At 44.2% G+C, this 26,439-nt stretch overlaps 1 protein-coding gene across 11 annotated transcripts in view; it reads right to left on the reverse strand.

The window, feature by feature from the left end:
• The window catches only part of TNNT3 (troponin T type 3 (skeletal, fast)), a 56,849-nt gene that overhangs the window by 10,468 nt on the left and 19,942 nt on the right, over positions 1-26,439 (reverse strand). For 2 of the 11 annotated variants that reach the window (XM_015425748.1, XM_015425758.1), the window contains exons 4-12: positions 24,778-24,795; positions 20,669-20,683; positions 14,133-14,144; positions 13,116-13,130; positions 6,746-6,767; positions 3,826-3,871; positions 2,846-2,962; positions 1,616-1,693; positions 918-1,031 (exon numbers count right to left, since the gene is read on the reverse strand). In XM_015425748.1, coding sequence (XP_015281234.1) covers positions 918-1,031; positions 1,616-1,693; positions 2,846-2,962; positions 3,826-3,871; positions 6,746-6,767; positions 13,116-13,130; positions 14,133-14,144; positions 20,669-20,683; positions 24,778-24,795 — 437 coding nt within the window. Of the gene's footprint in view, positions 1-917; positions 1,032-1,615; positions 1,694-2,845; positions 2,963-3,825; positions 3,872-6,745; positions 6,768-13,115; positions 13,131-14,132; positions 14,145-18,414; positions 18,427-20,668; positions 20,684-21,768; positions 21,784-24,777; positions 24,796-26,439 lie in introns of all 11 variants that reach the window. The other 9 variants (XM_015425749.1, XM_015425752.1, XM_015425753.1 and 6 more) reach the window with 9 other exon arrangements.

A 26,439-nucleotide genomic window follows, 5' to 3' on the forward strand; every position in this document is an offset into this window, starting at 1 on the left:
TCTTCCCAAGTACAGTAGATGCTTCCAGATCAACAAGAGTACAAGGTTACACTCTTGAAGTCAATGGGCTTAGAATGATGTGACTCTGTTTAAGAAGTTTTTGCCATTCAGAGAGGCTAGACTGTTTGCTACCTTAAATGTTCATGGGCCCCAGACACACAGGCCGGAAAATGTGGGGGAGAGGCGTGGCTAATTGCCCCGGAGGAAAATAACGTGCGGCAGCCCGATCAGAAGTCCTTTCGAGGTCCCGTGGGTAGGCGTCAGGTGCAGATCAGACGGCTAGTCCGCAGCGCGGCAAAGAAGCAGCACGGTGCGTTCAAACCGGCACTCGCGCCACGCGGCTCTTGTTGCAAACGCCGCTTCCTGTTTGTGCGCATGCTCCGTTGGGTGCTTGTGCGCATCTGTGGAGACTTGGGGGGGAAACCCCTTCTTTGCGACGGGACATGGGTGAGCGCCGGATGCCATGGAAGTCCACCGGAAACGCGGTCAGACGCCCGCCCTTGCCCCGCGGTTTCCGGAAACTAGTACCTCATAGGTACTAGTTTTTAACTCCGCACCTTCAGCGGGGAGCCACGGGTTCACCACGGGAGCACTGCGCTTCCCAGATGTTGAGGTGAGATCACGCCCAGAAAATCCGCGGGACTCCCGTGCCACAACTGTCATATGATGGGAAACCACGGGAAATTGTCCGCAAAGCTTAACTTGCTGATGGCTATACAAGAAAAAAACAAACAAACAAAGTCCAAGAGATGTTCCTTGAAACTTAAGTTTCTTCCTTGGCTTTTTTCTTGAGAGCTGAAGGTCTTTCTAGCTCGATGTGGTAATATGTTTCATAAGCTTTTAGGTAAATACAACTTTTCAGATGTGTTCCACTTGCCACATTCAAGTTTCCTCATTCTAGCTGCATATTTACTTACCTTAGCCAAATAGCTGCTGTAGGTAGCACCCATGGAAGAAAGAGCCTTCTTCTTCTTCATGTCATCTTCTGCTCTTCTCTTGGCATCTTCTTCCTCCCTTCTTGCCTTCTCCTCCTGTGAAATGGACAAGAGAAATTGTGAAATAAAAAAAAATCTCCAACCTGAAAGTATTTTTTTTTGGGGGGGGGGGTTAGATTGTAGAGTGGGGAAAGGGCATTAAGAAAATGGCCAAAATAGCAGGGCTCTTTTTGTAGAAAAAGCCCAGCAGGAACTCATTAGCCTAACAGGCCACACCCAACAGCAGAAACTCATTAGCATATTAGGCCACACCCCCATGCCTTCCCTTGGCTTGCCCGGGTGCCCTGTGGCTGCAGGGAGACTGGGCAAGCAGGCCCTTGGACAGGCCGGGGAAGGCAAAGGGAGTCATTTTAATGCCTCCCCAATCCTTCCAGCACCCCCCTGGCCCGCCCATCTTGGAGTCCCGGGGGGGGGGGGCGCGCCCCAGGTCTTCCCTCTGTAGCAAAAGGCCTATTATGCTAATAAGTTCCTGCTGGGCGTGGCCAACTTGGGAGCCAGCCGGAACTCCGTTCCTGTGTGTTCCTGCCCAAAAATAGCCCTGGCCAAAAGCATTCTGCATAGCTGAATGATGCACCCTGCTCGTACATGGCAATGAGGTGTCATAATGTGGACAGACTTACAGCAAGCCTGGCCTGGCGCTCTTTTTCCTTCTCGGCGCGGATTCTTTGCTGGTCAGCCCTTTCGGTTCTACGCTTCTCCTATCCGTTGAACACGGAGGGGGGGGGGAGAGGAAGCAATAAGCTGTTGTAACATGAGTGTATTTGTGCTGTGAAAAGTATGCAGACGGAGAGTGATATCAGCTAAGCATACCTTTATTTAGTTCAGGACAAAGACAACTGACCGGCTCGCAGGCCGGTTTATATACATTCAGAAAACCCACCACCAAGCATACCTAAACACACCCCCTACTCCCGATAGGCTATTTACAGTAACCGGGTGACCATTGGTCTCCCGGTCTGATCATCCGATGGCAGAAATTACCCTTGACGCTGCACAGTCCAATCCACAAATCAGTTAACGAGTCTGAACTGATGACCCGTTTTTGATGTAGTGAGCTATCTTACTTGGGATAGTTTGATCACTTAGGGCATCTCGCAAGTGGCAGGAAGGTGCCACTTTTACCCTACATCAGATGTGGAGTAATACATTTTTTTGGGGGGGGTATTTGTTCGGGAACACTTGCAATTAATCAGATGGAATGTTAAAACATCACCTGCCTCTGAAGGCAAATGAGACCACAGAATTCATTCCTACTCAGCTGGGTTGAAGTTCATTAAAAAGGTAAAGGTTCCCTTGCTCGAAAGCCAGTCGAATCCGACTCCAGGGTTGCGGTGCTCATCTCCGTTTCAAAGCCGAAGAGCCAGCGCTGTCCGAAGACGTTTCCGTGGTCATGTGGCCGGCATGACTAAACACCAAGGCGCACAGAACGCTGTTCCCTTCCCACTGAAGTGGTACCTATTTATCTACTTGCAATTTCTTGCTTTCGAACTGCTAGGCTGGCAGGAGCTGGAACTAGAGACGGGAGCTCACTCCATCATGCGGCACCCAGGTCTCGAACTGCTGAACTACTGACCTTCCACAGCCTGCAGTTCAGCGTCTTAACCACTTGAGCCACCGCAGCTCCTTGGAGTTCATTACTTGAAAACTAATTCGAGGATTACATTTCACCACCACCCCTCCCGCTATCCAAAACAGGAATGCTTGAAATACTGTGGCATGGCATCCACTCAAAATGATGATGATGAAGATGTGGCCGCTCTTAAAAATTCCATTTTCAGCCTCTTTTTGTCAAAGAGAAGGGATAATTCTGGAGACGGCACAGTTGTGGGGATCACATTACTGAGACTCACGATTCTCTCTTTGAGGGCCAACAGTTCCTCCTCTTCCTTCTTTCGTCCTTCAAAGTGACTATCAATCAAGGCTTGCAGCTCAATCAGGTCTTTGTTCTGCCTCTTCTTTTGGATGTCCTGGAGCAAGAAGAGAAAGATGTGTTGGTTATGATGACAGCAACGATGATAATAGCTTGGCTGCAGTGTTCCCTCTAAGCTGAGTTAGTGTGAGCTAGCCCACAGATTTTTTAGCCTCCAGCTCACACATTTTTGTCTTAGCTCAGGAAGGAGGGCTCCAGAGCGAACTAACTTATGCAGTAGCCAGATTGCTTGCTCACAACTTTAATGCCAGTAGCTCACAAAATAGAATTTTTGCTCACAAGACTCCACAGTTTAGAGGGAACATTGCGTTGGCTGTACAGATCCTTTCATATTATCTTTTATTAAACGTCCCAAAAACTTATTTCCTTGTGTGATGCTTGATTAGGTAATGTGCAGGGGTGGGATTCCAGTATTTTAACCCTCTTAGCTGAAGTATTTTGAAAGTTTGGAGAAATCTGGTAATCCCAGGGCTTTTTTGTAGAAAAAGCCCAGCAGGAACTCATTAGCATAATAGGCCACACCCAACAGCAGAAATTTATTGGCATGTTAGGCCACACCCCTGACAGCACAGCTCATTGGCATATTAGGCCACACCCCCATGTTACCAGAAGTGTGCTCATCCAGCCACACCCACCTTTTGCTTCTTATTCTGTTTACCTTGTTTGTGGTCAAAACTCAGGGCTTTTTTTGTAGCAGGAACTCCTTTGAATGTTAGGCCACACACCCCTAATGTAGCCAATCCTAATGAGTTTCTGCTGTTGGGTGTGGCCTATTATGCTAATGAGTTCCTTCTGGGTGTGGCCAACTTGGGAACCAGCCAGAACTCCATTCCTGTGCGTTCCTGCCCAAAAATAGCCCTGGGTAATCCTATATATTTGATAGGAGCCAGTTATACTCACATCAAAGTCTACTTTCTCACCCTCTGGGATTTTAGGTGCAGTCAGCCTAGGCAAGTGAGAGAAAGATAAAGGCATAAAAACTCCAGTGGTAAATATTCTCAGAACTGTTGTTCACAAGAAAGCGTACCTTAAACCCAAGCTTGATTTAACACCAGTTAGGGAAAAATATGTTGTGACCTCTTTGAGCTAGGATATCAAACTCAAACGGGCTGAAAAACCAAATTCTCCTCCCATTAGATAGGTGGAGTGTATATTTTTTAACTGAGCCATCAATTTGATCTTGGGCATTAAACTGGGGGAAATGAAATTGTGCTGCAATGCTGACAACACATCTCTTAAAGACTTATAAGATGAACACGACGACAAAGAGTTGGACTGTTTGTTCTGGAGGGCATGGTCTTCCCAGCACAGAAAATGGATTCTTTTAGGTCTGGGCTATTGGTAGGAGAAGAGAAGAGATTGGATTTATACCCCGCCCTTCACTACCCAGAGGTGTCTCAGAGCGGCTTACAAACTCCTTTCCCTTCCCCTCCCCACAACAGACACCCTGTGAGGTAGGTGGGGCTCAGAGAGCTCTTGACAGAAACTGCTCTTTTTCAAGAACAGCTCTTATCAGAACTATGGCTTGCCCAAGGTCATCCAGCCAGATGCAAGTGGAGGAGTGGGGAATCAAACCCAGTTCTCCCAGATTAGAGTCCGCACACTTAACCATGACACCAAACTGGCTCAGGGCAGCTTCCATAAAAGCATAAATACATTAAAATTACACAATATTTAACCATACAATAAAAACATTATAAATACAAAGCGCTGGTGGCTGTTAAATTAACCTAGATGGTATATTGCTATAGTAAATTTCCACTGCCCAGATGTTCCACGATGTTTCTGCTCATAATCAGATGTTAAAACCACAGACCAAGCTCTGCAGTAACGGCCTGCAATAGGGGCCTGCAGTAACGGCCTGTAGTAGCGGCCGTTTATGCTACATGCTCCTACCATATGAACTGGTTTTCTGTGACATAATCCTCACAAGTAACTGATAAATGCTCACTTAACCTGCTATAAAACTTCATGCCTGAATAAACCAGACAGGCTCACAGCTGTCATTGACCTGTTGTTCAGAAATGAACATCATGCTCGAGTGATCTGTTTTTTTATATGTGGCTTACTCATCCCCTAGCTCTGTCACTCACACCATAGCCTGCTAACATGGTGTTGAAACTATTGTTCATAGTGGCATGGATATAGAGCTGATGAAAAGGATTTCTGTAAGTGAAGCGTAGCTTCCTCACATTCCCCCTCCCGCTGCAGTGCCAAATGACTTCTGAAATGCTGCTCCTGGGTGACATAAAGGAGGAGTCAGAGGTGTAAATAGGAGATTCGGTGAAAATCACTCCCTTTCTGATCGTAGAAATCCCCTGCTGGACAGAAGCCTATGCTATCATGTACATAATGTATAGTTGTAATCAGTCTTCCCTCTAAACTGAGTTAGTGTGAGCCAGCTCACAGTTTTTTAGCCTCTGGCTCACACATTTTTGTCTTAGCTCAGGAAGGGATGGCTCCAGTGCAAACTAAATTATGCAGTAGCTATATCGCTCGCTCACAACTTTAATGCTTTTGCTGTTGTTCAGTCACACAGTCGAGTCCGACTCTTTGCAACCCCATGGACCAGATCATGCCAGGCCTTCCTGTCTTCCGCCATCCTCTGAAGTTTGTTCAGCTTCATGTTCGTTGCATGTCTAACCATCTCATCCTTTGCCGTCCCCGTCATCTTTGACCTTCAATCCTTCCCAGCATCAGGGTCTTCTCCAGTGAGTGCTCCCTTCTCATTTGGTGGCCAAAGTATTTTAGCTTCAGTTTCACTATCTGGCCTTCCAGAGAACAGTCAGGGTTGATTTCTTTTCGGATTGACTGATTTGATCTTCTTGCAGTCCAAGGGACTCTCAAGAGTCTTCTCCAGCACCATAGTTCAAAAGAATCTATTCTTCGGCGCTCGGCCTTCCTTATAGTTCAACTCTCGCAGCCATACATGACTACTGGGAATACCATTGCTTTGACCATGTGGACGTTTGTTGGCAGGGTGATGTCTCTACTTTTTATCATGCTGTTTAGGTTCGCCATCGCTTTCCTCCCAAGGAGCAGGCGCCTTTTAATTTCATGGCTGCTGTCACAGTCTGCGGTGATCTGGGATCCCAGGAACGTGAAGTCTGTCACTACTTCCACGACTTCCCCTTCTATTTGCCAAGGAGTGATGGGGCCGGAGGCCATGATCTTAGTTTTTTTGATGTTGCGCTTCAAGCCCACTTTTGCGCTCTCCTCTTTTACCCTGAGCAAGAGGCTCTTAAGGTCCTCTTCACCCACTCTACACTCCTGCAATATCCTCTCTCCATCACCATGTCCTTTCCCCCCATTAAATCCCTTATCAAAGGCTCCTTTTGCACAAAGTCTGTCCAGGGGAAAGTATGTGTTTTAATTCTTTCCACCACCATCCACCCATCTTTGCGGCTTATTAACTCTGGCATCTTTTTCTCGCAGCATGAACTGAGACAGTTCTGCAAATTTAAGTGCCAAGGACACTGTTGCCGCTGTAAAAGTGGTTATGAATAACCTGAACATGTACCTCCAATTGGGTGTGTGGTGATTCTACATTGGGGGAGAGGGCACTGCTGGACCTCCTGATGGCACCTGGTATTTTTTTGGCCACTGCGTGACAGATTGTTGGACTTGATGGACCATTGGCCTGATCCAATATTGGCTTCTCTTATGTCCGTATGTTTGCTGCATTTCTAATGTTTCATATATACCATCAAGGGCATGACACGGATATGCAGCCAACCAAATGTGTAAATCGTGCATCTGGTTGGCACTGATTTATTATTTGAAAAATAAGAATCATGCCAGCAACAGGTATTTTACTTACGTTGGTACTCTGGGCTTCTTTTCTACATATCGGAATGCAGGAAGAAACAGAAGGCAAGGGGAGAAGAGAAAGAAAATGCTAAAACAGCCAGGAAATAAATCTCAATCTGGTTTGCTAAAAACAGACAATGAATGTTAAGTTTCTCTGGCTATACTCCTGAGACACCGTAAAGGTACAGTGTGCAACAGACCAGTATTACTTAGCAGTTAAAACATGATGTAAAAAATGAAACAAGCTTTCATATATATTTCAACATAGCACTGGAAGGTAGTAATATCCCATTAGTTCTAATGTTCAATTCCTGGGGTCTTTTGTAAACAAATGCTAAGCATGAATTTAAAAGATTCTCTCATAAAATGTTTCCTTTCTCTGCTGGGGCAGGGGGTTGTAGTCAGTCCCACACATTCCCCAGAGAGCACTGAGGTTGGGGACTCAAAATCGCCTGACTGTCCCTGGCCCCAAGGATGCCAGACTGGCTATTACCAGAGCCAGGGCCTTCTCAGTGGCAGCTCCATATTGGTGGAATGAGCTCCCGGAGGACATCAGGGCCCTGCGGGACCTCTTACAGTTCCACAGGGTGTAAAACAGAGTTCTTCCACCAGGCTTACGATTAGGAGCCGTCACTGAACGAGCTACTGAACATCTATTACTGGCACTTTCTTTGGGCTAGTCATACGGGGCCAACTACAACGATCTCCATCTGCACTTTATCGTTTGTATTTAATCTGCACTTTATATTTTATTGTTGAATTTTATTTGTTTTATTGTAAATTATTATTGTACGCTGCCTTGACCCTGCTTGTCAGGCAAGGCGGGATAGAAATCAAAATTAATAAATAATAATTAATTAATAATAATAAGACTTTAGTAATTAAAAAATTAACAGCCTATTAACCCAGGTTCCATTTTAGGCCCTGATGAACCCTCCTGTCTTTGAATTCACAAGGTAATTCACCAATTTGAAGAACAGACTGAAAAGTTATGTCACTTTTTCCAGTCCAGTACCATTTGTGTTTGTGGGGTTTTTTTTTGTTTTTTTGTTTTTTGTTTGGTTGTTGTTTTTTTTGCAGTGGTAATAAAGTTCTGGGCAGGCGGTAGTTTTGCAGTGGTTTTGCAGGAGTGATAATGTTCCAGACAACGTTTTGCCTCTGCTCACCATCCTCATCAAAGGCAGATTTCAATTACAAAGCCTTAAAATAAAAAAGATTTTAAAATATCCAGTCTGGTGAAGCGCTTTTAGAGGACTGAGTAAGTTGATCTCTGTTTTATGATTTTTTGGGGGCTGGACTGAAAAAAGAAAAAGGCTTTACGTGGCTTTTGCTTTTTAAGGTTATGCAGTTGAATAGAAGTTGCCCCAACGTTCTACACAGAAAAATAAGGACCTTGGGAATGACTGTGTTTGGGTGATTAGTTCAACAGAAGAATTATCTCAACTGAGGTCAGCATGGGGGGCTATCCAAAAGAATGCCACATATTGAGGGAGGGGGAAAGATAGCAAAGTAATGTCAAAATACAACTACGGGGGAAGGATGGGTTGATGAATGGTGTTAGATGAATGTATTTGCTCTTCTGACTCAACTGTTTTGTGCTAGATGGCAATAATTCACATTCTCGGCTTTCTCTTTTGTTTTTCTATCTTTTTAAATAATCTCCCATGGTCTTTTTCTGTTTCCCTCCATCTTACCAGTCTGTTAACAAAATTCCTTTGAATGATTTATGTGCTTTTTTTTTTTGCTTGCTTGCTTCAAGTCTACCTTAACCACACTTCTTTAGAATTATGTCGATCTGATAGGATTTTACTTGAGATTCTAGTACAAAATAGCAGCATCACTGCATTGTCTATGGAACCCAGTAAGTGATTTGTGTTGCTACATTAATCTGAAAAAGAGTTTCTTTCTCTATGAATTTGAATGAGTTCTGTTATTCCCTTAATATATTGTGAGTACCCAAAAAAAAAAAATCTCACTCATTAAACCACAAGCTTTTGCACCAAATTACATTGAGGAATGCAGGGGATGAAAACACAACCCACACCAAACATCATTTCATTTCAGAGACACACAATATTCTCTTCCTCTCAGTCCTTTACATCTAGGAATAACTTATTGCTATTTACCACAAACTTCAGATTAGTACCATATCAATCCAGTCCCAAGGAGAGTTACACCTATCTAAGCCCACTGAGTCTGACTTCCATGGACTCAGAAGGGTGTACGTCTGTTTAGGACTGCACGGCACATCACTGTAGAGAACATTTTAAAAATTAGTGTTTGTTGTGAGATGTACTGTTTATTTCACATTCGACTCTACAATTAACAAACAGATGCTGTTGGCCAAAAGAAATACATCAGAAGTTCAGGTATCCATTTTTTGGTATTACTTTAATGTTACCATGGAATGAAGGGAGTACAAAGTTAGCTTTCTGATCCTGGAATAAAAAGCTATGTTTACGTACTGGCAGGATTTTGTTATAGTTTTTTTTCCCCCAATTAAAACAAGATATTCACGTGCACAACAACACAAGATGTAGTTTATGCAAAGAGAAATGTCCAAATTTAGGACTTATTTAAGGTGGTTCAATCACCAAGGAACTAAGAAAAATAGGATCACTATAACAAAATTCCTTCTTGTGATGCACCTTACTATAACTCATATTCCCCTTGTTCTTGGTTCTATAAAACATAATCCCACAATGATGTTGCCAAATGAAGGAATCCTCCTGTGCTTTGTCTAAAATAAGGGGAAAAAGGATGGAATTAAGGATAAGTTTTTGAAAGGAAAAGGTGTTGGCGATCTCATGTCCAACAGTCTTGCAGTCTCCCTTAAGAATCTGAAATTTAGAGAAGTTCAAAAGTCATCAGTAAGAAAAGCTGATATTTTACCCAGTAGTCATCTCCACTGGAAAATCTCAGATCTCTAATAAGGCTGATGACATGAATGATCTTGTTAATTTATATCTGCAAGGAATTACTTCAGATATTTGAGCTGGTATGCTGGGGAGGAAGGTCTGGTAGTTTGAAAACCTGTCTGGCCGAAGCAAAGAAAAGGAGCTGTGGCCTATTCACAACAATACGGTGGCACAAAAGGGTTGTTCATTTGCAAACATGATTATTTGGTCCAGTTTTCTGATATTGCATTATGTAAAAATTAGAAGTAAGAGTGGGTGTATGTTTGTGTGTGTGTGTAAGAACTGAGGATCTCTTCAAATGATGCCAAAATCACAATATTCTCCTTCTCCAGCTGCAGATGAAAATCAAAGGAAAAAAACCCAGACAATGTGCTACCAATATTTGTCAACCATTTGATCCAGTGTTCTATTTCTCTTCTTCTCTCCCCGGCTTCCCCTCTTCTAGTAACTAAAACCATCCATTTCAATGCTATCAAAACAAAGAGGAATAACAGGGGCGAAGTGGTTGGTCGTACCTAGGTTTCCTATGATCCCACTCGAAACTGATTTGCAGATTGTGTACCACAAGACAACTAAGACTGCTTGAATGGAGTAAAACAACAACAACAACAACAACAACTAAAACAAAAAAGCCACCCCAAATTATATGAATTTTCCCTGAGATAATGTTTCCACTGAAAATGTGAGAGAATATTGGCTGGTAACTAAGATATTGGGGGTCTGAAGATCCTGGATAATAACCACTGAACATATTACAGTAGTGGACACCTTAGGCTGCTTTATACTATCAGCCCATTGGCTGTCACCTCCGGGTGACATCATCATGCTGGGGACGCCCTCTGGCAGGGGGTGGAGTTCCCCCCGGGGCCCGATCCAACGCCGGAGGGTAACGGGCCTCCTGGGCGGGAATTTACCCGCCCCCAGCGGGGCTTGGCAAGCCTAGGCTAGTATGATTTTTTACTTTATTCCTATGAATAGGCTATCAAGTCAGATAACCAGCTGACTTTACCCTCAGTTTCAAAACTGATTGCCGCATGTCCTGGAGGGAAAGGGTATTGCCTAGGAAATACAAGGCCAAAGCCTTCTGAGGCATAACAGAAGCTAGACGTTGGTTCTTTGCACTGGTTTAGCAGTGCAGTCCTATGCAGTGTTATGCCAACTGAAGCTAAAGTTTACTTACTTATGTTCATTAGCTTCCATGACCAAAGGTCTTAAGCTCAATTGTAAAAGATGAATATACAATATTAGCCTCATAATACGCACTTTACAATAAAAGTTTACAGTCGAAGTAATCAAGTCTAAAAGATCTAAAATGTTAAACTATAATTCATTTAAATATTCATTTAAATCATAGCAGCTGGGTGCATACCAAATTCTGTTACAGTTGGGTCAAGCCAGATTTTTGTCGCTTTACAGATAAAACTATCATTAAAAATTTAGTAACAGAATAAGTGGTTTCAGGATTAGTATCTGCCAACAGATAGGGGACCACCCAGAGTTCAGTAGGTAATCGGTGTTTGGTAAGAACTGGAGTGATCCAAATCAATCTAGGAGTCGACCACTGATGACCAGTGTTCCCTCTAAGCTGAGTTAGTGTGAACTAGCTCACAGTTCTTTAGCCTCCAGCTCACAGATTATTGTTTTAGCTCAGGAAGGAGGGCTCCAGAGCAGACTAATTTATGCAGTAACTAAATCGCTCGCTCACAACTTTAATGCCAGCAGCTCACAAAGTAGAATTTTTGCTCACAGGACTCCAAAGCTTAGAGGGAACATTGCTGATGACATAATAATAGAAGATGGCCAAGTGTTTCCACAGCTCCAGTCTCACAGTTACATAAGCGATCCGAGTATGGGACTTTAGAAAAGCGACCTGTTAACTCAGCAGTGGGGGAAGAGTTAAGCCTAGCAAGAGTGAAAACACATCTATAGCTAGGTATTTTTAGGGATCTAGTATATGGAGGAAGAGATTCCAGAGGAGGAATACCCAAGGCAAGAGTGGAACATAGTACTAGCCCGATCGAGATTAATCACTTTTATTCTGGTCTGCTTTAGGGCTTCCTGATAAATTAGATTATTCCATACTGTTGAAGGAAAGCCCAATAACTCAAGTCTAGCATCTAGATACCTTTCCCAGCTACCTTTGTTGTTGTCCTCCTTTACCAAACATAGAAGGCCACTTTGGGCATTTAGTGCTGAGTAAAGGATTTTGAGTCTCAGTTTGAAAGTTGTGATCAAGGCTCTAGACTCCAAGGGATATTGGGCAAATTCCACTCTAAGTGTAGTGCCAACCACACATCTAGGAACCCCAGCCATTCTACGCAAAAAATAGAGTAGTATACGATCGAGAGATTCAGAAACTGCATTAATCCAAATAGCGACCCCAAATAAAATCTGAGAAGTTACTTTAGAATTGAATGCTGCTATGGCCATCGGTACATACTGACCCCCCCCCCCCCCGAAAAGAAATATCTAAGGATAGCGTTTGAGTTTGTTCTAGCCATCTCAGATGCTGCGCTAAAGTTTTAATATTTGAGTAGCCCTGCATAAGTTTGCACTGTAAATTCTCTAGTATATCTCTGAGTATATTCAAACAGGTAACCTTCATATCTAGAGTGAAACTTAGGCCCCTGCCACACGGGGGGGAAAGGGACGGGCTGAAGTGCGGCTTTTGAAAGCCGCACCAAAAGAAACACGCCGTGGCGGGATCACATTGATCCCCTGAGCCACGGCGCATTCCCTCCCCGGCACGATCAGATGTTGGGGGAAGCGATGGAGGGGAACGGGAGACTGCCGAACTGCGCATGTCTGAGCATGTGCAGTTCAGGCAGGAGCCGGGGATGCGCCGGCAGAAAGACGGGCCGGTGATCCCACAGCCGGCCTTGATGCGGCCTTCGTGGATGAACCACCTCGGTAGGTGGTTCATTTTTGATGCGTCTCTTCGGGGGAAGGGCCGGATCGGGGACGGGTGCGCAACGCTGCCCAGATGTTGCAGTGGGATCGCGCCCATTTGCTCCGGCCCCGATCCGGCCCACTCCCGGCCCAAAACCCCTCATGTGGACAGGGCCTTTGTAGAAACCTTCTCACTCAATTTTGTGCTCTTTCCTTTCTTTCCTCCGTCCACTTCATAATCGTTTTGGTCCTCTAAACTTTTACTGCTAACACAAAGCCTGAATCAATACACCCTCTGGAAATAACAACGTACTCGAAAACATTCAGTAGTCACATAAGGCAACAAAAAATCCTTGTCACAAATCTGCAGCCGCATTCTTCCGTTTGAATTTCTATGGGCCCTTTTTTCATATGTGTTTTCGCCACGCAGTATTGACCCGTGTGCATCCAGAACTATGCAAAGCAGAAACTCACATTCTAAAGTTGCCTGATTCCTCAAATATTTTTTGAGCATTATTCCTCCTGCTGTAGAAAAAAAGGAAAGAAAGGGTTCTGTGGGCTCACAGCACATACCTTCTTCATGGGTTTCTTCCAGAAGAGTCATAGTGGAAGCAAACAGTAATGAGAGGAGAGAATGAAAAGGGCGAAAAAAGAATATGTCTGTAAACATTTTGAACCTAATGAGGTAGACAAGGAATGGGTACAGGGGGAAAAAAATAGAGGCAGTGATTCTAAAGACAAGAACAAGAATACTGCAGCATAGGCACCAGAGGAAACTGTAAGGGTATGAAAAAAATAGCAACAAGTTAAAGCAGCTGTGAGTGTGAAACATTAGAAGGAAACAAGCGGTTAAGTGATATTAGTTGCTGTAGATTTTCCGGGATGTGTGGCCATGGTCTTGGCATTGTAGAACCTGACGTTTCGCCAGCAGCTGTGACTGGCATCCTCAGAGGTATAACACAGAAAGATGGAGTACTCTCTGTGTCAAGGTGAGAAGAAAATGGTAGGCAGCTAATTTATATCTACTCCAGAAGGTGGGTGGGGCTGAGTCATTGTCTTGTAGGAGTTCCCCAGGCTATGGACATGCTAATGGAGGAGCTTTCCTGAGGAGGTTCTTCTTTTGACCAGAAAATGGTCTCTGTGAGATCCCGAATTCATCTAAGTGCTAAAATTAGAGACCGTTTAAATGTCGGTTTTATAAATGTGGAGGCGGAGCGTGTACTGCCGATGCATTTTTAAAAATGGTGGGCGAAAAGCGGACGCCTCAGGCAACTTTCTTTTTTCTTTTACATATTTTTTATTGATTTTCAAATATGCTCCTGGGTGTTTATACCTCTGAGGATGCCAGTCACAGTTACTGGCGAAACGTCAGGTTCTACAATGCCAAGACCACGGCCACACAACCCGGAAAATCTACAGCAACGAATGAGCTCCGGCCGTGAAAGCCTTCGAGAACATATTGTTAAATGATAGTTTATTAATAGGAATTGTTTATCTCGTTCCTTCTCTTCCAACGTCCAATTCATGCACTCATGTATTCTCTGCACACGTCAGAGGTAATATGAGGATTTTGGAAGTTGTCTCACATACCTGGTTCAGGAGCTTCATCGGTTGAGTGGTATCATGGAGCAAGATGTAGTGGACAGCAAGAGAATGAAAACAAGATGCAGTAGGGAGCGAGAGAATGGAAACAAGAGGGACATGTTAATGACAAGGTCTTGAACATTTCTTTGTGAGTCTGGAAAGTGACAGGAGAGGAAAGAGGGTAATAGGGCAGATCAATAATCAAAGGGGAAGCAAATCAATAGCATTTAAAGGGACATGTAAATGCAGCCAGGTAGGAAGGATATGGTGGTGAATGGATTTCACCAGGGCATGTAGATGAATGATGTACGTGATGCATCATCTGGGCAAAAACCCAAGAGGATTGATGGCTATTATAATTTAAACATAGATCCTGGGGGGAAATTAAAAAGGATTTCATTCATCTAGAGTACAGCAATAGCAGGACCAAAAGGGACTCCAAGGAACAAAGAACTTCAGAAATGATTGCATTTCTTTCCGTTTCTTTTTCCCTGGGTGCGTCACTAGTTTATTTTACGATCAGTGTGCAGTATGAGGTGTAAAGCTACATGTCTTTATGTTGCTTTTCATGGGCTAGGGTTTCGTACTTTGAACAAAGAGGGCTAGAAATGTTCACAAATCTGCATGGTTAATTTCACGGTTAATTTCAGGGTACCTACTGCTCTACTTTTAATATTTTAGTACCCAGGCATGCAAATAAGCTAGTAATAAAATGTCATGGTTATGCAGCAGATTTCAGTTTATTTATTCTAACAACAAGAATAAATATGATTTGTTATATTGCAGTATTCTTTTCACATCGGTAGATCAAATTGCACTTCAAATATGTCCATCATATTGGCTTGAGAGACTTGATTCTGAATCTATATGTGCCAGAATAAAATGAGAATATAACTGCAGATGCATTGAAACCGCCTATCAGGATCTCCTTAGTCCAGATCTTTCCTGATTCTTTCCTGATTCTGCAAAACTCCTCCACTAGCCGTCCACTTAAGAAAATTCTGTGCTTTTCCCTCCTCTCTTCTGCAGATACCTCTCTACTATGTATTTTATCCCACTCCCAATTCTTAGATGTAAAGGATGTTAAATCACATTATTTTCAAATAAAGAAGGTTATAGGACTACAATTAAAAACCAAGCAAGAGTTAAGTTATTGTTATCTCCTGTTTTCCTTGCTCCACCTTTGAATTCCTGTGCACACATTAACCCTTAAGAAAATCAGTGGAATTCAGAAGTCATGTCACATACCTGGTTCATGAACTTCATGAGGTGGGAAATGTCAATAGGGGAAAAGGAAGACAAGACAGTTAAAGAAATAGAGGATTGTTACAACCTTGAACTTTCTCAAGTTAAGGTTGAAATAGATAATTTATAAATAGGTTAAGAGGGAAAGCAAATTAATAATCAGTTTAAAATGAAAAGAAGGGGACAAAGATGACAGCATGCATATATGAAGCAACAGGTGACTGAGGAACATGCAAACAAATATCACATGTTTTGTATAACATTATACTACCTTTCATGTGATACTTTATAATTATTCATGCTTTTCTGAATTATATAGAACTCACTGCAAATATTATCTATCGCAGCAAGGACATTGCACCCCTATGCCAGGCAAATAATATCTTAAAGCTAAATATTCTTCTTATAGAGATACAAAAGCATAATCATGACCATTTAGCACTTCTAAAAGTATAAGTGGGCACCAGGAACAGAGTAACATAAAGGATTCCTGCCCGTCAGCTCACAGTCTAATGAACATGATATACTTTTCACACTATAAAAATATACAAGCTATTAATGTTGTACACAAGGATCTTATCTGTTGATATAAACTTTATCCAAGATATATCTGTCGATAATAAACTTTATCCAGACTTTATAAAGAAAGAGTAACTGTTATGCTAAATTAGGGTTGCCAAGTGGATCTTCACCGGGAGCGGGGGGCTCCCGGCCGGCATCTGGTGCGTGCGCGCCGCACACACGTCACCCTCAAGTGACGGGAGGGCGCCAGGCATGCTGGGGGTGGGGCCAAGGCCATCCAAGGGAAAACCATAGAGTTTTCCCTTGGATGGCCGTGGCCCCGCCCCCAGCATGCCTGGTGTCCTCCCGTCACTTCCAGGTGACGCGCACGTCGGGGCGGAGTTCTCCCCGGGACCCAATCCGGCGGTGCCAGGGAACGAGCCTCTGGGGCGGGGGTTTTCCCGCCCCCCGGGGGGACTTGGGATCCCTATGCTAAATGCACAGGACAACCTACATTCTTAAGGATCAGTTACTGTATGCTAACTATCTGTGAATGCCAAGGAGTGATTATTCAACAAAAGAACTTGGCCTAATTCTGTTCTCATTATATCTTTGGGTAAAACTATCAACTGATGGCACTCTTTGACGGCAAGGGGAAAGGGAAAGATGGTCCTCGTGGGGAAAACATGCCACATGGCAAAGGCAGCTGCAGTGAGGAGGATGAACTGGGCAGAACTGCCCCCTCCACGTTGCGTTAGCAGAGATATGCTCCACTGAGCTTCCTCAGCTAGCATAAGACAGTGGCCCTTTTGTTGCCGCTCCAGAGGAACTGGCTGGCCACTGTGTGAGACAGGATGCTGGACCAAATGTACCACTGGTCTGAACCAGCAGGGCTCTTCTGGTGTTCTTATGAAGGCCTCGGCCTCTGTGCCCTGTTGTTGGCCCTCCAGAGTAACTGGTTGGCCACTGTGTGAGACAGGATGCTGGACTAGAGGGACCACTGGTGTGAACCAGCAGGGCTCTTCTGGTGTTCTTATGAAGGCCTCGGCCTCTGTGCCCTGTTGTTGGCCCTCCAGAGTAACTGGTTGGCCACTGTGTGAGACAGGATGCTGGACTAGAGGGACCACTGGTGTGAACCAGCAGGGCTCTTCTGGTGTTCTTATGAAGGCCTCGGCCTCTGTGCCCTGTTGTTGGCCCTCCAGAGTAACTGGTTGGCCACTGTGTGAGACAGGATGCTGGACTAGAGGGACCACTGGTCTGAACCAGCAGGGCTCTTCTGGTGTTCTTATGAAGGCCTCGGCCTCTGTGCCCTTTTGTTGGCCCTCCAGAGTAACTGGTTGGCCACTGTGTGAGACAGGATGCTGGACTAGATGTACCACTGGTCTGAACCAGCAGGGCTCTTCTTATGTTCTTATTAGTGATCTCCCCCTCCTTACTGCATCTCCCCAGATCATGGGACATCTTGCATATAGGGTCCCTTAAACCTCAGCATCAGCTGCAGGAGGGTCACAGCATGTTGCTGGGAGAAGGGGAAGGTGTTCTGGCTGTCCATATGATCTGACCCTATATTTGTTGGTCATATATGGCTGCCTTAATCTGGATGGCCCAGGTTACCCCAATCTTGTCAGAGCTCAGAAGATAAACAGGGTCGGCCCTGGTTAGTACGTGGATGGGAGACCATCAAGGAAGTCCAGGGTTGCTACACAAAGGCAGGCAATAGCAAATGACCTCTGGTCATCTCCTGCCTTGAAAACTCTATGGGTTCACCACAAGTTGGCCAAGACTTGACAGCAGTTTTCACGACCAACAATGCATGGCTGATTAACCTTGAGACCCAGGCATAGGGCAGACAATGTCTATATCATTAGAATTCTCCTATTTATTTTCCCACAAAAATATAGATACACAGATTGGGATATCCTTGCTGTTTAACCAGAAGGCCAATAAGTTTTCGATTGGCGTCAGCTGTTCTGAAATTACACATCTTCAGTGACAAAGTTTGCATGAGCCAGGGCTGAGAATATGACAGAGAATATGACATGGTCTTGATGACTATGCAATATTCTTAACATCCCCTTCTTCAGTCATGTGAACAACAGATACATTAATGTGGAAGAAGGGTATATAGATTTTAAAGTATGGTCCAAAAGAAAATCACAAAGGTAATGTAATTGGAGCAGAAATTCCCATGGGTAAGTCTCAGCTACAGTGTGTTGGATCTACTGTGCTTGACAGAATGTTGTCCACAGCAAATTCTCAGCTTGGTTACATCCATAAGGTCACTGAAGTCAGTGGAGAAGTTCTAGCTGACATACGCTAAGCATCTGGACCTTAGACGGGAGAAGGCTTTATGGTGTTCATGCATGATAATTATCCCTTTGTTAATCCAAAAAACAAGCATGTGAAAAGGGTCTATCAATGAAAGCAAACCTAAATGTTAAGGTAATGTGTTGCTCTCCGGTTCTTTTCCATCACCTTTGAATTGCTGCACACACACTCATATGAGATGGAAAAAGAACAATCCAGACGTCAAGTCACATACCTGGTTCATGAACTTCACCAGGTGGGAAGTATCATAGAACAAGATTGAGGCAACAGAAAACAATTATGTTAGAGGCAAAAAGGCAAGGAATTCACAACAATGTGGCAGTAATTAAAATCAGCACTGAGAAAGAAACCAGCTCATTACAGGAAAACCAATTAACGCATTTAAATAAAGAGCATGGAGTGATTAAATCTGTACAGGCAAACAGAGGACCTTGTAGAGTAAAGAGATGGGTGCGGGAGCATGCAAACGCAGAGAAGAAAATGTAAAGCTTTCAAAACCTGCAGATTATTTGTAAGCCGCGAATTGCTAAAGGCTTTGTTTGCAAAACTGTTGCATTCTTTCTAGGGCATGTCTGTACATATTAGGATCCAGGATCCCCCTGAATAGACCCAGTTCCCATAATTCATACATGCCAGAGATACAATACATCTCCCACCTACTCTTACAAATGACACAAAGTACCACACAACTTGGGACATGGGTGTCCCTGGGGGAGAGCTGCTTCTTCGCTATTCCCTCCCCCGCCGCCCCATTCTTTTGGGTGAAAGCTACTACCCACTTCCTTCACATGTAAGGACAGCTAATATGTTCCTATGGGACCTAGATGAGCCCTTGAATTTCAGCAAACTTATTTGTACCATATTTTTAATAACTGGCAGATAGTAGATGAGGTCTACACAGGTCTCTCTCACTCAGTAATCAATAGCATTTCTCATTTGTTGCTCTGCTTCCATCTCTAACTTTCACTGAACTTCTACTTTTCATGAGTCTTCATGAGTTTTCCTCACATCTGTGTCTGTTATGTGGTAAAGTCCTCCTGCATCGTTGTCATACTGATACAGAAGATATATTTTCTCCCCAGGGTAAGAGGGCAATCTGGTCATTGATATGGCTTCACATTCGTATAATCAAAATATGAGACCTATTTTGCAAAAGCTCATGGAGGCTCCCACGAAACGGCTAATCCTAAATCCCATGTAACTTCTTGTCATTCTGACAATCTCTTTCATACATAAATGCATGTGGAAGTTGTCACGCTGAAAAGAAAAACAGTTGTGGACTCTTCTTTCCAATGTGATGCTTTCTGTTTATATTCTTCCACATGAATTTCTCAAAAATTACATTGGAATTGGTCCTCATATAAACTAATGGTCAAAACTGCTGGGTCAAAGGAAGGGCCATAGAAGGGAAGGATGGGCCACATGAATACATATCCATTTAGTTCTGTCTCTCAGGTATTTTATTCTTAACCCATAAATAATTCAGTTGAAGTCAGGAAAAATGAACTAATTGAGTCTGAATGGCTTAAGGCCCATAGTCTTACAAGTTAATGGCTGTTGTCTTCTTTCCTTTCCTTTTGTACCTTTAGAAGCTCAGTGATTCACAAATCTTGAGCAGCAGAAAACACTTATTTCATATTTTTTTAGATGCCAGGGCTAAAAGGCCTGAGACAAATTTTGTGATTGCTAAAGCGATCACAGGATCCTTATCACTGAGCAAAAGAGCCAGGTTTTCTGGAGTATAGGGGGACAATTGGTTGAATAAAGGCTTAATATGGTAATCCCTCATAATCTCAAAAAAATTGCATTCCAGTAGGGCATGAAAGGATGTATCAATCCTGTTAAGACCACAAGGGCAAATTCTGTCAGTGTAGGGCCTATTCAAAAATCTCCCTTGCAGGGTTCCGGTTTTGGCGACTCATAGGTTGGACGTGTCCCATCGAGCTCTGATGGGGATGCGCCGAGGCACAGTGGACAGGAGGGGTCCCGGATGGGTCTGCCCCCCCCCCCGAGTCCTTGTAGGGGACTCCTGGCCTGGAGTGCAAGGAGAGCCCCTTCCGAGGCGACGGCCGAGGAATTGGGGCTCTCCTTACTCCTTAATCTAAAAAAAAACTGCATTCCAGCAGGGCATGAAAGGACGTATCAATCCTGTTAAGGCCACAAGGGCAAATTCTGTCAGTGTAGGGCCTATTCAAAAATCTCCCTTGCAAAACCATTGTAGGTATAATGTTCAGTCTTGCAAACCAAAAACTCTGCAATAATGTGGGATGGTAAAATAGTACATATAGGGGGATGTTGCTGTCTTCAACTTTGCAAAGATTTTAACCTGCTTCCCCTTTTTGTATTCAGTGATCTTTAATGACAGTGGTGGTGGTCAGACTTTCCCTTTCACACCCTTAAGAGATGCAACGTGCCATTAACTCTTCCAACTGAGCAATCAGAACTGTGAGGCCTTGAGAGGCACATACCTTCTTCTTGAACTTCTTCAGGCAGGAAGCATTGCAAAAGGGGGGGGGAGAGAAGGAAACATAAAAAAAATTAAAACAAGGAATAGGAAGGCAGAAGTCTCAAACAGTTTGAGGTGAGTAAGGTTGCAAGAAGAAAATTAGGAATTTCGGGATGACAGTAGATCAAATAAAAATAATCACATATACGTGGAATGGAAATGATGCACTGGTATTGACCAGAAATGTTGGGATGAGCGTGGCCAGATAAAAAGGCATGCATATGCATTAACAGGGTTGGGTAAAATTTCCTAAAGCCCCATGCTTTGTTAGAATTTTGGGGGTTGGATGCCATGGATCTCTTCCATTACTGGCACCACTTTCCCTTGGCAGAAGTTGCCCCCGCCTGATACAGGAGGCTCTTCCATCAATGAAAGGTTCTTTGTGACAGAGAAGAAGAGAAGAGAAGAGATTGGATTTATACCCCGCCCTTCACTACCCAAAGGTGTCTCAGAGCGGCTTACAAACTTCTTTCCCTTCCCCTCCCCACAACAGACACCCTGTGAGGTAAGTGAGGCTGAGAGAGCTCTGTCAGAAACGGCTCTTTTTCAAGAACAGCTCTTATCAGAACTACAGCTTGCCCAAGGCCATCCAGCCAGGTGCAAGTGGAGGAGTGGGGAATCAAACCCGGTTCTCCCAGATTAGAGTCCGCGCACTTAACCACTACACCAAACTGGCTCTACGGTTAGTGCAACAGATCCACGGGATCTAATTCAGTATACTCAAACTAGTTCTGACATTTAAAGAGAAGCGGACCCAATTGTTATTTCACATTAATATATCATGTTGTTCCTTTTTATAAAATCAGTCTTTTAACATGCCAACATATAGCAAATGAAAGGAGATTGGGGCAGGGGGGATGCACAATATAACTGCGATAACAGCAGCAGCAACTCAGTATCAGCAGTGAAAATGTTTTCTTTCATGTTAGTGCTATTGGACCAAGCCTTTGGAGTTAATATTTCATGTTCTCTTGTTCCTTTTCTCCCGCCAGCTCAGGATTCCTTTATGCAAAGCACTCTTCTGTGAAAAGGAAAAGAGATGAACCCAGAGACATCACATACCTTCTTCTACTTCTTCTGGTTGGGAAACATCATGGCACAACAAGCAAAGACAAACGAGACAATAACATTGAAATACTTGTTAGAACCTTCAAAACGTTGTGAACTAAGGCTGGGAGGAAGAAGTGGTTAAAAAAGAACATGTAAAACAGGAATCAGCCACCTTGGAACAGGACAGATACGGCCAGACAAACAGGCCAGACAAACATGTGAATCCAAAAATCAGAAGGACATAAAACAAAACACACTCAGAGGACACAGCGCATGCAAATTTAAGAGGTGAAGAAAAGCACCCAGTTATTGGAATTATTGTTTTCCATCCAAGTTAGCTAAGAAGCGAAGGGGAATGAATATTTCTTCAATGGGACAGGTTGCCTGTATTAGGTTAGGACCCTTGGTTATGTCTCTGAAAGCTTGACAAATGGCTGAAGATGGAGTTTGAAAAGGGCTTCGACTCACAGTGACCCTCGGAAAACATTGGATTTTTCTTGACTGCTTTTCAGGGGCAACACTGACTCAAAAACTGTGTAGAGGTTTAGGAAAGGCAGCTGTTTATAAAGAAATACTAATGTACAAGCATTTAACTCTTATAGCCTGTTATAGGCCCCGGTCACACGGAGCATTAGGCACACTAGAGAGATGGAAGATAGGCGGATTTTCCGGGCGCGATCTCACCGCCACATCTGGGAAGCGTAGAGCTCCCGAGGCTCACCCGAGGCTTCACTCCGAAGATGCGCTATAAAAAAACTAGTACCTCCGAGGCAAGGGTGGGCGTCAGATCACGTTTCCGGTGTTAGGTCGTGGCATCTGGTGCCTGCCCATGTCCCGTCGTGAAAAGTTTTTTTTTGTCATGTCTCCACAGATGCGCACAAGCACCCAATGGCGCATGCGAACACTTGGGTTAAAAAAAAAAACACAACCCCCGCGGCGCTGCTTCTTTGCCGTGCCGCAGGAGTGAGGTATGATCGGCACCTCCCCCCAACCACGGGACGTTGGGCGGGACGTTTGATCTGGCTGCCGCACAGTAGTTTGCTCCGGGGCAAACAGCCATGCCTCCCCCCCCCCCCCCCCCCCAGTCCGCCTCTTAGGCGGGGCACCCAGGTTGTTTGCCCACAGTTTTCTATCAGTAGCAGTATTCCCTCTAAGCTGAGTTGGTGTGAGCTAGCTCACCGTTTTTAGCCTCCAGCTCACACATTTTTGTCTTAGCTCAGGAAGGATGGCTCCAGAGCAAACTCATTTATACAGGAGCCAAATTGCTTGCTCACAACTTTAAGGCTAGTAGCTCACAAAGTAGAATTTTTGCTCACAAGACTCCACAGCTTAGAGGGAGCACTGATCAGTAGCATTCTTTAGTTCTCACAGTAGCCATGTAAGGATATCCAGATCTCCAAAGGCTGCATGGCATTTTAAATACCATGGTATTTCTGTCCCAATTGTATCATTCTTGTATTATTACTAGCAGTGTTAACAACTGGGTTTGTTTGGCAACAGATAATACTACACGAAGCCTGTATGAGTGGCATGTGTGGAGAATCACATATTTCTCACATAGCTTTGGAGGGCTAAAATCTTGATAAGCCCAAACCTGTCAGGAAGTGACATTAGTGTGTGTGGCCTTCCTGCTGGGGACAGTGATGTAGCCCCTGCCAAGTCTGACTGACATCACTAAGGGAGTAAATCCCTGTCTTTCAGGGAGCTGGATGAAAATTTTGGTTTCCACATTGTGTCTTCAGGATACAGAATCATAGAATCATATAGGGTTGCCAGCTTCCATGTGAGGCCTGGGGATCTCCCGCTTTTAAAACTGCTTTCCAGCTGACAGAGATCAGCTCCCCTGGAGAAAATGGCTGCTTTGAAGGGTGGACTCTGTGGCATTGTACCATGCTGAGGCCCCTCCCCTCCCCAAACCCCGCCCTCTCCTGGCTCCACCCCCAAAGTCTCCAGGTATTTTCCAACCCAGACCTGGCAACCCTAGAATCATAGAATCATGGAATGTTAGAGTTGGAAGGGACCTTGCAGGTCATCTAGTCCAACCCCCTGCGCTCTGCAGGAGCATAGCCAAAAGATAGCCCTACAGCCAGGGCTCTACTGGTAGCAAGAGCTCCTTTGCATATTAGGCCACATCCCCCTAGTGTAGCCAATCCTCCAAGAGTTTACAGAGCTCTTCTTACTGGGGCACTGTAAGCTCTTGGAGGATTGGCTACACTAGAGGTGTGTGGCCTAATATGCAAAGGAGCTCCTGCTACCAGTAGAGCTCTGCTACAGCATACCCGAAATATATCTGTGAACGGTCTCCGTATATTCCTTTCTAGGGATTTTCCCAAGCACAACGAATCAAGGCTTCGAGAAAATTAACTTTAATTTTATGGAATTAGGAAGATACATCAGCAGAAGTTCTGATGTACGATCCCATTACTTCAGAATACAGACAACTAATAAGGAATATGACATGAAGTCTTGTTAAACATTCGGATTCTGCCAGCCTCAACGAAGCCCCCATCGCAAAATTCTATCTACAATAAACTCATCAGTGATGAATCTGTGTGGAAGAGTGTTTTCTAAACTCCATCTTTTGAATACTCCTGTACTGATATTCAGCAGTTTGTCAAGCAGTTACTGGTCAGCTCAAGATGATACATGTTTGCCTGTCTTGTATTACCAATTTGTACATTTAACTTAGTGTGCCACTGACAGCTGGTTTAGTCCTAAAAAAATGTATTGAGATTTTTGCCATCGCAAATTCAGGTCTAATTCTGTAATGATGAGGACTGAAGACTGAATTCAGTCAGCGATCAGGTGGTCATATGGCTTTAACATAGATTTTCTCTTTAGCATCACATGTGAATCAGCCTTGAGGTTTTATGCTAAACTGAGATGCTGGATTTTCATGTAGAATTCCACAGCATCTTTAGCAGACCATAACAGAGAGATGGGTGAATGACAGAAACGGATAGAGTTGAAGATAAGGGGATCAGAGAAAGAGAAGGTACATTCCAGGTGCGTTTTGGTTACCTTCTTCTTCATATTCTTCTGCAATGAGATAAAAAGCAGCGTCATCAACAACACATAACAAACTGTCATAGAAGGACCACAAGGACTGACATAAAAGATACAAAATTCACTGCCCTTCTTTATAAAAACAGTCATCCCATCTTCTGCGTATACCCTCTGAAATCAATGGGCTTAGAATGGTATAATTCTGCTGAGGATGCGCCATAAGAAACATAAGCTTAGGCTGCAATGTATTAGATTAATTCTGCTTTAATATTGGGTGCATATGGTTATATTACATGGTGTTTAGCCACATTCAAGTTTTACAGTCACTTCTGCAATTCAAGTTTCTTATCCAATGAATCTGCCTGAGGGGAAAATGTATAAAAATGTATGTCTTTCAGCTTCTTTCCAAAGTTAAGGCATGGCTATATCTACAAGTAAAAGGTAACGGTAAAGGTTGCCCTTGCTCGAAAGCCAGTCAAATCCAACTCTAGGGGGCGGTGCACATCTCTGTTTCCAGGCCAAAGAGCCAGCGTTTCCAGGCCAAAGACATTTCCGTGGTCATGTGGCCAGCATGACTAAACGCCGAGGCGCACAGAATGCTGTCACCTTCCCACTGAAGTGGTACCTATTTATCTACTTGCAATTTCTTGCTTTTGAACTGCTAGGTTGGCCTGAGCTGGGGCCAGAGACGGGAGCTCACTCCGTCATGCGGCACTAGTGTCTGGAACTGCTGAACTACTGGCCTTCAGCGGTCTGCAGTTCAAACATCAAATCCTGCTAAAAGCTACATTTACTTTCACATTTGGCGACAATGCAATACAGTCTGTGCCAAAACCATGTTCCTTTGCAGCAATGGCTATGCTACGAGCAAAAAGAAACATAGAGGGAGTAAAGAACAATACACTGCCACATTCATCTCCTTTTGAAACAACTGATGTGTTTAAATCTATCTTGCAAAATTTAAATGAATGCAGAACAGCAATGGTTTCCCAAGCTACTAGTAACATATATATATGCTTGGGGAAAGGAAAAAAAAACACATCAAAATTAAAAGTTTGGAGGCATCCGGAAAAAAAACATAAAAAGAAGAAAAGATTAAGTTAAGCCAACCTGGCTAATGAGTGTCAAGACTCCCACTCAGCAAGGGAACAGAAAAACAAGCAAAGCTTGAGTGCAAGGAGAAACGGACACATTTCACATTCTCCAGAACTGTAAGATGTGTCACCAGCAGATGGCAGCAGAGCCACAACAACAAAACACAGAGAAAGGAAAGACGGAATATGTTTTTTGGATGGGCTGCAAACCTAGGTAAACAAGGGTGGACCCGCAAGAAACTTGTGGGGAGGACGCATTCCCCCACCTTTGCTTCCTTCCCTCACCCCCTCCCACTTTTTTTCTCTCCCCAAGCCAATCCCTCCTTTTTCTTTACAACCGTCCACCAACGATCTCCCCCCCCCCGCAAGTAGGCTTGCCAAGTCCCCCCGGGGGGCGGAGAAACCCCCGCCCCAGAGGCTCGTTCCCCGCCACCGGCGGATCGAGCCCTGGGGAAAACCCCACCCCCAAAGTACGTGACATGCACATCACCCGGAAGTGACGCGACCACACTGGGCATGCTAGGGGCGGGGCCACGGTCATCCGAGGGAAAACTCTATGGTTTCCCCTCGGATGGTCGTGGCC

This window comes from Gekko japonicus, unplaced genomic scaffold (genome assembly GCF_001447785.1).
Source record: "Gekko japonicus isolate JY-2015 unplaced genomic scaffold, Gekko_japonicus_V1.1 scaffold1792, whole genome shotgun sequence".
In the NCBI taxonomy this organism is placed as follows: Eukaryota; Metazoa; Chordata; class Lepidosauria; order Squamata; family Gekkonidae; genus Gekko; species Gekko japonicus.